At 36.6% G+C, this 14,185-nt stretch overlaps 1 protein-coding gene across 4 annotated transcripts in view; it reads right to left on the bottom strand.

Moving 5' to 3' along the window:
• SENP7 (SUMO specific peptidase 7) overlaps window positions 1-14,185 on the bottom strand; it is a 127,705-nt gene that overhangs the window by 5,072 nt on the left and 108,448 nt on the right. For all 4 annotated transcript variants that reach the window (XM_045851716.1, XM_045851717.1, XM_045851718.1 and 1 more), the window contains 5 exons: window positions 9,123-9,245; window positions 7,169-7,261; window positions 2,526-2,659; window positions 1,433-1,485; window positions 92-135 (listed from right to left, as the gene is read on the bottom strand). In XM_045851716.1, the coding sequence (XP_045707672.1) occupies window positions 92-135; window positions 1,433-1,485; window positions 2,526-2,659; window positions 7,169-7,261; window positions 9,123-9,245 (447 nt within the window). The remainder of the gene's footprint in view (window positions 1-91; window positions 136-1,432; window positions 1,486-2,525; window positions 2,660-7,168; window positions 7,262-9,122; window positions 9,246-14,185) is intronic.

The following is a 14,185-nucleotide window of genomic DNA, read 5'->3' as shown; positions in this document are numbered from 1 at the left end:
CTGTAAAGAGCAAAAGAAGAAATCAAGATATAAACATGTGTATATGAAGTGAACCTAAATATCTGAAAATATGGTTATACCATTTACCTACCTTTTACATATTTTCTTTGGTATTGGCATATTCATCTCAGTACTCTGAAATAACATGAATTTTTATGACTTTGCAATTAAAGCTAGTTTGAGTAAATTAACATTCAGTTAACTCTCTAAATTAGAAAGTTTTAAACAACTTTGAAATTAAAATTTCAAATAAGAGTTTTTTCATCATCTATTTATTTTCCTATACTGGTGAAACAGTAGTTTATACAGTTGTACATCTGGCCCCAATAAGTTATGGACCTTTAATATGTCCTAAAAAACAACCTGGAACTTTAATTACTTCTATTCAGTTATCATCTTAAGCAAAGATAAACAATTAATTGAATCTATGCTTCCATACATTCTGCCTCAGTAAATGTCAGTAGAGACATTTCTTTCCTCTGAACACAAAAAGCAGAGTATTGATGTATATTAAGGGAAAAGGAAGGGATGGGTGTTTTGTTGATAAATTTGAGAAACAATAGGTCAAACTTAAACATTTCTTTAACGTAGAACTTCTCAGTATCTTTTCTATTCCAATTTAACAGTGAAACTCTAAGAAGGAATAGCATACAGGCTTACCCAACTTAACTGACCTTAGAATCTTTTTCAATCATAAATCAAATCTTAAATAATCAAGTATTCCAAGGAACCCAATGGGAAACCTGGCTGCGGAGCCAGAAGGAACTCCCTGATCCTGCCCTGTGACAACAGGAAAGGACACTACTTTCTTCTGCCTACCCTATATAGAATGACAGTAAAGATACTGGCCCAGGCTAGGGAGGCTGCTGCTATCCACCCATACAAAAAAAAAATCATTAGATGGCTATCTTAATCAATTAAAGCATCTTACCTTGACCATGTATACTAGTCCAGAGGCCCTTATATAGAAAAGTTAATGGTAACTATCTTAGTCTCATGAGTCATGTGGATTGACCTCCAGTCTATTTTGAATAATTTTTATCAACAATTCAAAATAGAAAGTAGAATATTAAAAAAGAATAAAAATATGCTCACTTAGCTTATTAATTACACTAAGTTCAAAGAACTGCTGACATAAATAAATAAAAGTAAATCTGATCCACAGAAATTAGAAAAGTAGGATGTCTAATGAAGGTGAAACCAGATAAAATTAAATAAACAAACCTAGGGAGTTAAAAATAAACCAACCAGATGCAAAAAGAATGATAATTTCTCATGTTCTCTTTTCTACCCCCACAAAAATCCACTGAAGAATTATAAAGCAGCAAAACTTAATTATGGGCCACCACAGCCCATCCAGCCCACCTAGCACTGCTGTGTTTTACAGACGCCTTTGTTTTCCTTCCTTCACATCTGTAAAGAACATACTCACTTGGGAATCTGCTGTACCCAAGGACAGTGCTGAAGCAGTATGTGGATCATCATCTAGATAGAAATCACAAAGCAGTTATGAGTCTTTATGTCTAAAGTATTAGATAGGCTTAAAGTCTAATTTATATGCACATAGTATTTTTTTCATGGTTAATGTCACAAACAAAAATCAACAGATAAAACTGATAATGGTCACCTATTATCAGACAATATGTAAACCCCAAAGCCAAAACCTAAAATACCGTTAGCTGGGTAAGTTTCCTATAAAAAGACAATCTTCAAAGATGGATCTCTAATCAAAATGTCTGCTGTTTTCATGTGGAGAATGTTAATTTGCCCAGTAACAGTTCATTTACCCTATGATCACAGAGTGTTGCATAGTTACACTTTGGAAGCAGAGGATGTTTAGAGAAAATTGGATATAATCAGTTGCTTTATCTGATGCCCCTCTCCCCAGGTTTTGGTCAGTATTGATGATAATGGCCATCATGAATTCTGCTTGCTGCTTAGGCTACAGTGGTAAAACACATAATTTTGATTTTTCTTCTTCTAAGAAAGTAGGTTATTTGCTTGCTTAATTAACATTAGTTAATAAGAAAACATGTTAATAATTAGTAACATAAGAAAAACCATGGAAGAATTATAAGAAACCCAATATTAACTAGCCAAATTAGTTACTAGTGTACTAATGTACTACTGTACTTGTAGTGTACAAGTAATGTACATGACTAGTGCAATGTACTAGTGTACTAGTGTACTTGGTGATTAGTGTCACCAAGAATTTTGTTACTTTCATTAAGAAAAAATGGAGGATTTTAAGCTATGCCTGCAGATTTCAGGCTATGGCCATGTATTCTTAGTTATGTCAGCAACATTATTCTATAAAAACTGCTATGAAGAAACTTGATATAACAGTATAACTCAAGAATTACACTTTATCTAAACATGAGTTTGGACATTTATCATAAAAATTTCAGACTTATTCTTCTAATAAGTTTAATGATAATAAATAACTATGCCATCTTTTAACATCATAATGTTTCCAATAACCATTTCACTGTTTTCATCATCATTAAAAACACCATTCACATCACCTTTATCACCTATTGTTTTGTTATCATGTTCGGCTTGCTGAGCCTGGGCTTCCTGGGGTATGGTCTGTGGAAAATCTTCATACACAGCTTCTTCTAACCATGGAAAACAAATGACTGCAAGATACCAGTGAGACCTGTTGAAAAAGTAATGCACGCTTAATAACACAATATCTAAACCATGCAAAAGAATACTTCTAGAGCTACAGATAAAGTGTGGATGACAAACTATGTATCAATTTTGAAGTCAACTATAACATGTTATATAATATACAGAACACATTCTAAAACTAAGTAAGAAGTAACACTACTTTGGAAAAAAGCTGAATAATTCAAACTTATTTACTTTAATATTGTTGGGGTTCCTGTTAAGAAATTGCTTTAGAGATTTCCTATCAAAACGGAGATGTAGATAAACTTTGCCTCCTCACACAACCAAAAGAAGGACAACAACAAACTAAAAACAGAAAATAACCAGTACTGCCAGAAAATCAAACTATGTGAAAGTCTGACAACCAAGGAGTTAAAGAAGAAACATAATTCAGACTATTAGGAGGAGTGGAAAGGGACAGCTATGATGGAGAGGACATGAAGCAAGGCAGTGGCTTGAGGACCAGCACAGCAAGGCAGTGGCTGGCACAGCGGGCAGTCCCAAATTTGTGTGCAGATAAATTGGGAGGAACAACTGAGAAGTGAGGCAGAACTTGCAACCCATGCTTCCAGGGCAGGAAAAGAAAGCCTCAAAACCTCTGACTAAAAAAACCTGTGGGGAATGAGGCAGCAGAAGAAACTCCCTGCCTTACATGAGGGTTTGCTGGAGAGACCCACAGGGTCCTAGAATGTACATAAACCCACCCACCCGGGAATTAGCACCAGAAGGGCCCAATTTGCTTGTGGGTAGCAGAGGAAGTGACTGAAAGCTGGCCATGAGCCAAGCAAGCACCATTGTTCCCTCTCAGACCCCACCCCTACAGACAGCACTCCAATTCAGCAAAGGAGGTTGTCCCACCCTGGCAAATACCTAAAGCTCAGCCCCTTGTAACATCACAAGTGCACTGAGACAAAGAAATATGGCCCAATGAAAAAACAGATAAAGATTCCAGAAACAGAACTAAGCAATGAGAAGATAGCCAACCTGTCAGATGCAGAGTTCAGAACACTGGTAATCAGGATGCTCACAGAAATGGTTGAGTACGGTTACAAAATAGAGGAAGAAGTGAAGGCTATGGAAAGTGAAATAAAGAAAAATATACAGGGAACCAACTGTGAAGGGAAAGAAATCAAAACTCAAATCAGCAATTTGGAACAAAAGGAAGAAATAAAAATCCAACCAGAACAGAATGAAGAACCAAGAATTCAAAAAAACGAGGAGAGGCTGAGGAACCTCTGGGATAACTTCAAATGTTCCAACATCCGAATCACAGGGGTAACAGAAGGAGAAGAGGAAGAGCAGGAAATTGAAAACTTATTTGAACAAATAATGAAGAACTTCCCCAATCTGGTGAAGGAAACAGACTTCCAGGAAGTCCAGGAAACTCAGAGAGTCCCAAAGAAGTTGGACCCAAGGAAGCACACACAAAGGCACATCATAATTATGTTACCCAAGATTAAAGAGAAGGAGAGAATCTTAAAAGCAGCAAGAGAAAAGGAGACAGCTACCTATAAAAGACTTCCCATAAGACTGTCAGCTGATTTCCCAGAAGAAACCTTGCAGGCAAGAAGGGGCTGGAAAGAAGTGTTCCAAGTCATGAAAGGCAAGGACCTACATCCAATATCACTCTATCCAGCAAAGCTATCATTGAGAATAGAAGGGCAGATAAAGTGCTTCACAGACAAGGTCAAGTTAAAGAGTTTATCACTACCAAGCCCTTATTATACGAAATTCGTTAAAGGAACTTTTCTAAGTTCCAGCCAAGATGGAGGCATATGTAGAAACCCTTCGCTTCCTCACACAACCAAAAGGAGGATAACAACCCATCTAAAATCAATAAACCACCAGAAGAACCAGAAAATCAAACTGCATGGAACTCTGACAACCAAGAAATTAAAGAAAAATTCAGTCAGAACAACCAGACTAGTAAGGTGACGGACCACATGGGCCAGACAACAGAGAAAAACCACAGTGAGTTCATGGACCTTGGGGTGGGGCTAGCTGGGGTGTGGCAATGGGCTGCAAGGGAGGGGCTGACTTAAGGGTAAACTGAGACTCAGTTGATACACGGTTGCTACATTGGAAGAAACTCCCCATCTCACACAAGAGTCCATGGAAAGTATGCTAGAGACAAGCAGGCAAGTTGCATTGTTTCCTCTCTAGCACCTCCCCCACAGGCAGTGCAGCAAAGAGGGTTGCCCCACGCAGGTGAGTATCTAAGGCCCCGCCCCCTTGCAACTTATCAGGTGTACCAAGACAAAGAAATATGGCCCAAATGAAAGAACAGAGTATAACCTCAGAAAGAGAACTAAATGATGAGTATAGAGCCAACCTATCTGATGGAGAATTTAAAGCCCTGGTTATCAAAATGTTCACAGATCTAATTGAGCTTGGTTGAAAAATGAAAAAACAAATGAAAGATACCCAAAATGAAATAAAGCAAAATATTCAGGGAACCAACAGTGACAAGAAGGAAACCAGGGCTCAAATCAATGATTTGGAACAAAAGGAAAAAACATAACATCCAATGGGAACAGAATGAAGAAACAAGAATCCAAAAAAGTGAAGAGAGTCTTACAAACCCCTGGGACAGCCTGAAATGCTCCAATATCTGAATCGTAGGGGTACCAGAAGGAGAAAAACAGCAGCAAGAAATTGAAAACTTATTTGAACAAATAATGATGGAAAACTTCCCCAATCTGGGGAAGGAAATAGACTTCCAAGAAATCCAGGAAAATCAGAGAGTCCCAAAGAACTTGGACCCAAAAAGGAGCACGCCAAAACACATCATCATTAAGTTATCCAAGATTAAAAATAAAGAGAAATCCTAAAAGAAACATGAGGAAAGGAGAGAGTTACCTACAAAGGAGTGCCCATTAGGCTATCAGCTGATTTCTCAAAAGAAACCTTGCAGGCAAGCAAGGACTGGCAAGAAGTATTCAAAGTCATGAAAGACAAGGACCTACATCCAAGATGACTCTAACCAGCAAAGCTATCATTTAGAATGGAAGGGCAAATAAAGTGCTTCCTACATAAGGTCAAGTTAAAAACGTTCATCATCACCAAGCCATTATTATATGAAATGTTAAAGGGACTTATCTAAGAAAAAGATCAAAACTATGAACAGTAAAATGACAACAAACTCACAACTATCAACAAATGAACCTAAAAGAAAAGAAAAACAACAAAAACAAAAACTAAGCAAACAACTAGAACGGGAACAGAATGAAGAAATGGACATCACATGGAGGGATTTCAGTGGGGACTGGCAAGGAAGGAATAGGGGGAAAAGGTACAGGGAAGCAGCAGCATAATTAGGCATAAAATAAATGGGGAAGAGATAAAAAATGGTATAGGAAACAGAGGACTCAAAGAATTTATATGTACAACACATGGACATGAACTAAGGGGGGGATGCTGGAGGTTTGGTGGGGTAGGGTGGAGAGGGGATAAAGGGAGAAAAATATTGGGAGAACTGTAATTGCATAATCAATAAAAAATACTTTTAAAAAAGGAGAAATGAATTTCAAGTGGCAAGTTATTTAAGTCAGAATGTTTTTACTTGCAAGTAAAAGAATTCCCGAATTATTTGATAAAATTCTGTGCTCCCAGAGGGCTCACTCTAAGTTCTGTAATACATAGAGTTGCACTTGGAATAAAGCCTTTTGATGACTTCATCCAAAAAGGACTTTTCTAAGAAATAGAAGATATAAAATGTGAACAGTAAAATGACAACAAACTCACAACTACCAACAACTGAACCTAAAAAAAAAAAAAAAGAAAAGAAAAGAAAACAACTAGAACAGAAACAGAACCAGAGAAATGGACATCACGTGGAGGGTTATCAGTGCGAAGGGGGAAGGGAAAAATGAGGGGGGGTGGGTACAGGGAGTAAGAAGCATAAACAGTAGGTACAAAATAGACAGGGGGAGGTTATGAATAGTACAGAAAATGAAAAAGTCAAAGAACTTACATGTACAACCCCTGAACATGAACTAAAGGACTGGGGCGGGGGGGGACAGAATGCTGGTGGGAGGGGTGTGCAGGGCGGCGGAGGGGAACGAAGAGGAGAAAAATTAGGACAACTGTAATAGCATAATCAGTAAAATACACCTTAAAAAGAAAAAGAATCTGCATTAACAGACTCATAGCATCACCTTTTTTTCTATTAGCACTTAAAAAGTTTATTCTCAAATCTTTGAAGATTCACCCTAAAAATCTTTTCATCTCTTATTTATAAAATCTTTTCTTGAGTCCCCCAAAATTCAAAGTCTCAGTCATTACAGTATCAGATTGACTTGTCATTTTTTTTCACTATACTTACAGTATAACACTGTCAAAGCAAAATCCAAAAATAGTAACTCACTGTTTTAGCTACTTCTTTAGAAAAAGATTTAAAATAATACCTGCAATTTATGTACCCAAACTTCTTACTAATTATTAATTTAAATATGTACCCTCCCCAATTTGTTTTATAATAATCTAAAATACTCACGACTCATTCACAGGCACAAAGATGTAATCTTTATTGAAGATGTTTATGTTGCGAGTCCATGTTCTCACCCTTTTATGTCTTTTTTGTGCCATTCTGGGAATATGAAAGATAGAAACAGTTGATTTATAAAAAAATTAAAAACTTAAAGATTTCAAGAGTCATTTTTATAACTGAAAATTGCTAGGTTTGATTTATTTAATGATTCTTTTCAAGATATATAATATATAACACACTAGAAAATTATTTCCTTTTATTAACTCCCGGGTATTCTTAAATCTGATCACTATTTACAAGTAATTTAATAGAAGAAAGGTAACAATTTATTAAATGTTTTATAGATTACAAAAGTGGCACAACAACTGAATATAAACATCTATGCCTATTTATTCTTTTTAGTTCCATCTGGGAGTGATACAAACTATTGTTATTAGCCTTAATAGAATTGTCTACATGTTATATCTGTGAATAAGGAGGTGTTTTAAAACATAATGTAAGAGGAGGAAGGAGACAATGTTCTTAGATTTTTAAAGATGAAATTCATCTCTCTTCATTTTATATATAAAGAAGCTATATAGGACAATGAGTTAAGCATAGCCACTGTTCATCCATCTTCCATTTCATTTCTTCAACAATATCTTTTGGGTTCCTAGGAAAAGTAATGAAAATCACCCACACCACCCTAAAGGAATTTATTTTAAAATGAGGGTGAAAAAAACCCACAACAAATAAGTAATCTAAGTGTCATAAGGAATTATGTTACAGCACCTAGGAAAGCCACCTATAAAAGGACTGGGGCACACAAACAAAACAAATAATTTCCTTTCTTTATATCATCAGGGATGTTAAGGAAGGAAATAGCAAACCAAGTTCGGATGTGAAAAAAGAATTTTAGGAAGGGGCTGGCATTTAACAGTGGCATAAAAGAGGTGGTATGTGACTTCTAGATCAGGGATCAGTCTCTTGAAGAATCTCTTTTTATGCAGGGAATTAAACAAAGCATTAAGTTCTTACAGATTTATATACCAAGTGATACAGGAGACAGACATCTTTGCTCAAACCCTGTACATTTGACAAACTAACCAAACTCAGAGCACTAGACATGATGAGTAAGATGGGGTCCAGAATGGGCTAAAAGATGTGATAGGAATTCACACCATGTGGAAAACTAACTTCATAAAATAATCAGGAGTCATGTTTACCGAATTGTCTTATTTCAGAATGATCCAACTATTATAAGATTATACACAACTGCTTTCCACTAGTATACAGTCTGTGACCTTTCCATTTGCAGATCAAAAGGATAGATACCTACTTTTCTATTTTGTTATGTTGGTGTTTGGTAGATTTCCTGATGATGCTAACTTTATTTGACTGGGAACATATTACACAAAGGATGGGGCAAGGGGGACAGAAGAGAACACAGGAGCCAGGATTTAATCTTATTTTCAGCCCCTAACTGTGTAGAACATCTGCAATTAACATCTAACTGTTCTCTCCCCATTCAATAATACACATTATTATTTATCTTTTACTTTGAGTTCCTAGTATGTTCCAAGCACTGAGCAAAAGGCACTAAGGATGGAGTAGAAAATAAGATAGATGAAGTTCCTGACCTCACAGAGCGTATACTTTAGGATGAGAAACTACCAGAATTATTGCCCAAGGCAGAAGGTAAGCAAGAAATAACCTCACCTCTTCCTTCCTTACCTTCCAACTTCCAGTGTCCCCCAAAGGACATGTAATTGGAAATGCAGCTTGCAAGAGCTAGCCTCCCTATGACAAGGAACAGTACCATGGGAGGGTGAGAAATGTCTCACAGAGCAAAAAGACCCAGGACCTACACGAGTGGTAATACTGCTCACTCTAGGAAATACTATGTGAAATTACTTCATTAGGAACATGAAAATGGTATATCTGCCTCTCAAAACTTAAGTACATTGGAACATGGACTTACGAAAGATCTGGATTATCTTCTGTTAAGTTACTTTCCTTTCTCGTCAAGCATTTATAAAAAAAGCTACTAAAAATGTGACTTCGTTCAACAAGTTCACTTGATGCCTTCTCCAAAAGAAGATACCTGGTAAAATAGCAACACCATAAAATTAAGTTATTTTCAAATTTTACTGGGTTTCCCCCAACTACATTTTTAAGTATATTTTATTGATTGATTACGCTATTACAGTTGTCCCAATTTTTTCTCCCCTTTGTTCCCCTCCGCCCTGTACTCCTCTACCCTCCAGCATCCCCCACCCTTTAGTTCATGCCCATGGGTTGCACATATAAGTTCTTTGGCTTCTCTATTTCCTATACTATTCTTAATCGTCTCCCCTGTCTATTTTATGCCTACCAATTATGCTTATTTCCTGTACCTTTCCCCATCCTCCCCCTTCCCACTGATAACCCTCCATGTGATCTCCATTTCTCTGGTTCTGTTCCTGTTCTACCTGTTTGCTTATTAGTTTGTTTTTGTTTTTTTATCTTTGTTTTCTAGTTTCAATTGTTGATAGCTGTGAGTTTGTTGTCATTTTACTGTTCATAGTTTTTGATCTTCTATTTCTTAGATATGTCCCTTTAACATTTCATATAATAAGGGCTTGGTGATGATGAACTCCTTCAAGTTGATCTTATCTGGGAAGCACTTTTATCTGCCCTTCCATTCTAAATGATAGCTTTGCTGGATAGAGTGATCTTGGATGTAGGTCCTTGCCTTTCATGACTTGGAATGTTTCTTGCCAGCTCCTTCTTGCCTGTAAGGCTTCTTTGGAGAAATCAGCTAATAGTCTTATGGGTACTCCTTTGTAGGTAACTGTCTCCTTTCCTCTTGCTGACTTTAGGATTCTCTCCTTCTCCTTACTCTTGGGCAATTTAATCATGATGTGTCTTGGTGTGTTTCTTCTTGGATCCAATTTCTTTGGGATTCTCTGAGTCTCCTGGACTTGCATGTCTATTTCCTTCCCCAGATTGGGGAGGTTTTCCTTCATTACTTGTTCAAATAAGTTTTCAATTTCTTGCTCTTCCTCTTCTCTTTCTGGCACCCCTATGATTCGGATGTTGGAGTGTTTAAAGTTGTCCCAAAGGTTCCTAAGCCTCTTCTCATTTTTTTGAATTCTTGGTTCTTCATTCTATTCTGGTTGGATGTTTATTTCTTCCTTTGTTCCAAAGCACTGATTTGAGTTTTGGTTTCCTTCCCTTCACTGTTGGTTTCCTGTGTATTTTATTTCACTTTATAGAGCCTTCCTTTCTTCCTTCATTTTGTGAACAAATTCAATCATTTCTGTGAGCATCCTAATTACCAGTGTTCTGAGCTCTGCATCTGATAGGTTGGCTATCTCCTCATTGCTCAGATCTGTTTCTGGAGTTTTGATATGTCCTTTCATTTGGGCCATATTTGTTTGTCTCAGAGCACCTATTATGTTGTAAGGGGCAGAGCCTTAAATTCGCCAGGGTAGGGCGGCAACCCTTTTGCTGCACTGTGGCCCTATGGGGGAAAGGTCAGAGAGGGAACAATGCCGCTTACTTGCTCCACTCTAGCCCCACTCTCCATCACTTCCCTAGCTTCCCACAAGCAGATATTGTCCTTTCAGGTGCTGATTTCTAAGTGGGTGGGTTTGTGTACATTCTAGGACCCTGTGGGTCTCTCCAACAAACTTCCTGTGAGACTAGGAGTTTCTCCCACCTTCACAACCCCCACAGGATTTTACAGCTAGAGATTATGAGTCTTTAGTTTCCCAGTCAGCCAGCCCCCGCCTCACCCACGAGTTCTGCTGCCTTGCCATGGGTCCTCTCCGCCCCTCCTACCAGTCTGGATGATGTTTCTTTAAATCCTTGGCTGTGGGAGTTCCATGCAGTTTGATTTTCTGGCAGTTCTGGTTTTTTATTGTTTTTAAAGTGGTTGGTATCCTTCTTTTGGTTGTGTGAGGAAGTGAAGCATTTCTACCTGTGGCTCCATCTTGGCCAGAACTTCCCCCAGTTATCTTATGTCCAATGCAATTTTATATCCAATGCAATTTGCTCTGATTTTGGTTATTTTTGTTCTTTAGTTACCTCATCTACATCAAGACTGTTTAAAGCAGAAGCTGCTCACTGATTCATTTATTTACTTAACAAATATTTATCAAATTCCTAACATGGGTCAATCATCATTTTTATACCAAAGACACAAAAGAAGAGGAGGAAAAAAGTACTTCCCCCACAGAACTTACAGTCCAGAAGAATGAGGATAGAAGGAAATATTAACCAAATAATCACACAATCAAATATGAAACTGAAATTGACAATCCTAAATAAATCTAGAAAAATTTTAATAACTCTGAGACATGCTTAATCTCCAAATTCTTAGTCCACTTCTATACTAAAAATTCTTCAACCTAAGATTACAATTCAATCATTTTAAAATTAAACCCTTCCTGCTTAGAGAACTCTGCTATTCTTAATGTTTACTCAGGTTTGAAAATAACCTTGTAATTGCTTTTTCTAAAAGCATAAAAAACAAAGACAACTTGAAGATTTTTCATAATGTGATTATAGGGAGAACATGGAAGGAGACACAAAGAATGCTTAACCTGATTAATGATTACATGGTGCATGCATATATGAACATTCATTAGCTGTACACTTTATTATTTTCAAGTTATTCATCAATTTAAAAAATAAATATAACGTAGTTTAAAAATAAAGTTAGAATTCCCTCTGAAAACAAGGAACAGAGATGTGGGAGGTTCTGTGAAAAGTAAGTATAGAAAGATACAGTTACTACTGAATTAAAAATAAAATTATAAATTAACTCCAATAAAACATATTAAAATTCATACCAAAAATGATCAATTCATCTCACAAAATATAAGTGTGATACTATTATAGGAATACAGAAATTAGTAAAATGCAAGAAGCTAAACCTTTAAAGGGAGATTGATCATAAAACCAACAAATAACTTTAATAAGGCAAAATATTATTAAGTACCATAAAAGAGACACAAATAAAGTATTATGGTAGTTAATAATATCTGTTTAGAAGATCAGGAAAAATTTCACAAAGGTACAATTTGAGAGGAACCTTGAAAGAGGAACAAAATTTCAATAAGATAAAGAGATGCGAATTTCAGGAAGCAAGAATAACAGGACGTTAATATAGCAGCATAAATAGGAATGGGCTTTGTTTAGCAAACTGTTTAAAATTCAATTTTGCTGTACTATATAATATGTAGGGTTATATTAGCAGACAGCTAAAAAGACAGATTAGTATCCTACTATCAAGACTCTCAAATGTCAAACTGTGTTTGAACTCATTTTGATAGGTTATAAGATATTACTAAAAGTTTCTAAAAATGCTTTCTTAGTGCAGTTTAAGAAAAATCATGGTTTTAAAAATATATTCGATGGACAGCAAAATAGAGACAAAAGATACGGAGGGACCACTTAAAGACAGAATAACAATTTCAATAAGGAAAACTAGAAAGATCACGATGATAAAAAAAGAGATTAAATAAATTTGAGAGACAGAATCTACTACAACTGACAAGTGAATATGCAGAGGGGGAAAGGAGGGTGAAGAGTTCATGATAATGGAGATTTTGCTCCCAGTCTTGATTGAATAATAAGGAACAGATTTATCCTCCTGCTTGAAATAGCAAGACATCAAATAAAATATATAAAACAATAGTTTTCAAAACCCTGGACATCAGGCAGCAAAGAATAGTGATCCTTGAGAAATGTGAAACAAACAAGGTAAGCTCCACAAATGCCCCAGCTTACTGGCTAGATAGTTTCCAGTCTGCAGCACAAAAAGGAGTGACTCACTGAAGCCTGGCAGAGTCCCTGAGTTGAAAAGATGATGTGAGTCAGGGAAGACCAAGGCAGGTAGAGTGTGCAGATCTGAATACTGGAAAGAAAAGACCTGTATACATATAGAGAGAACTCCAAACATCTTCAGAAAGCCCTCTTCAAGAAATCAGAAAAATACTGATCACTGTGTGGGGTTTAAGAAAAATACCCAAGAAAAGAACTACCTAAAAAAATAGATAGAAGACACACAGCATTTCCACAGGCTATGGAAATAATACCTTTTCCTATCAGCCAGGCTAGAAAACCTCATGATTCATGAGGCATTAAGTAGAATACTCAGAAAGGTCTTTCCTCAGAAGTAGATATTAATTTGTTGGTCTTAACTAACCAATCATAAAAATCATTACTCTTAAAAGCATCAAAGTGCTTACAAATAAGCTGTGTTCCAGAAAAAAATTCAAGAATATTTATAAATAATACAAAAACACCCAGCACCCAAAATAAAAAATCACCAATTACACAAAGAAGCAAAAAACAAACAAGAGACCCAACTGACCCAGAACTTAAAACAAGTATTAGAATAAGTAGAAAAACATACTGAAGCAGTTATTATAACTATATTCTGAACGGTTATCATAACTAAATAGAGACTTGGCAGATATAAAAAGACCCAAATCAAACTTCTAGAGATTAAATCTGTATTGTATATCTAGGATAGAAAATAAATGACAGTATGATATTTGGGACCTGAATGACTAGGATAAGTATTGAATTATCAAACAATATGGCTTTAAGTAAAATGATAATAAATTTAGTTTGAGAGGGGTCAGTGAAGTAATTAGAGAGAGTTCAAAGAAGTGAGCTAAGCTCCTGGGGGGATATTTCTGTGGCTAGGGGATTCCCATTGAAAAGTGTGAGGTCTAAACCCCAAGCTGGGCTCCCCAGCCTAAACATGAGAACCAGGAAAGGAACCCAGATAATATCCAGCTGTGAAAAGCAGCAGGATTCCTGTCCACCAAGGAAAGACTGCTAGAGACACAAAGAGCCTCCTAAAGTGCCAATGCACAAAATTTTGTTTGCAACCACTTACCCTGGCACAGGGAGGGCAGAGTGGACTAGAGATGTGTGAGGAGATTCTGGGGTTGGTGGCTCTGGGCAAAGAGCTGAAGGGTCAGCCTCCAAGATCCCTGTGCTGAGTCATTCCCCATACTGTAGAAACCATCTTTCTCAGTCAGA

Source organism: Phyllostomus hastatus, unplaced genomic scaffold (assembly GCF_019186645.2).
Source record: "Phyllostomus hastatus isolate PE091 unplaced genomic scaffold, TTU_PhHast_1.1 phas_contig_86, whole genome shotgun sequence".
In the NCBI taxonomy this organism is placed as follows: Eukaryota; Metazoa; Chordata; class Mammalia; order Chiroptera; family Phyllostomidae; genus Phyllostomus; species Phyllostomus hastatus.
The sequence above is the reverse complement of the archived record's forward strand: the minus strand, read 5'-3'. Positions and strand labels throughout refer to the sequence as shown.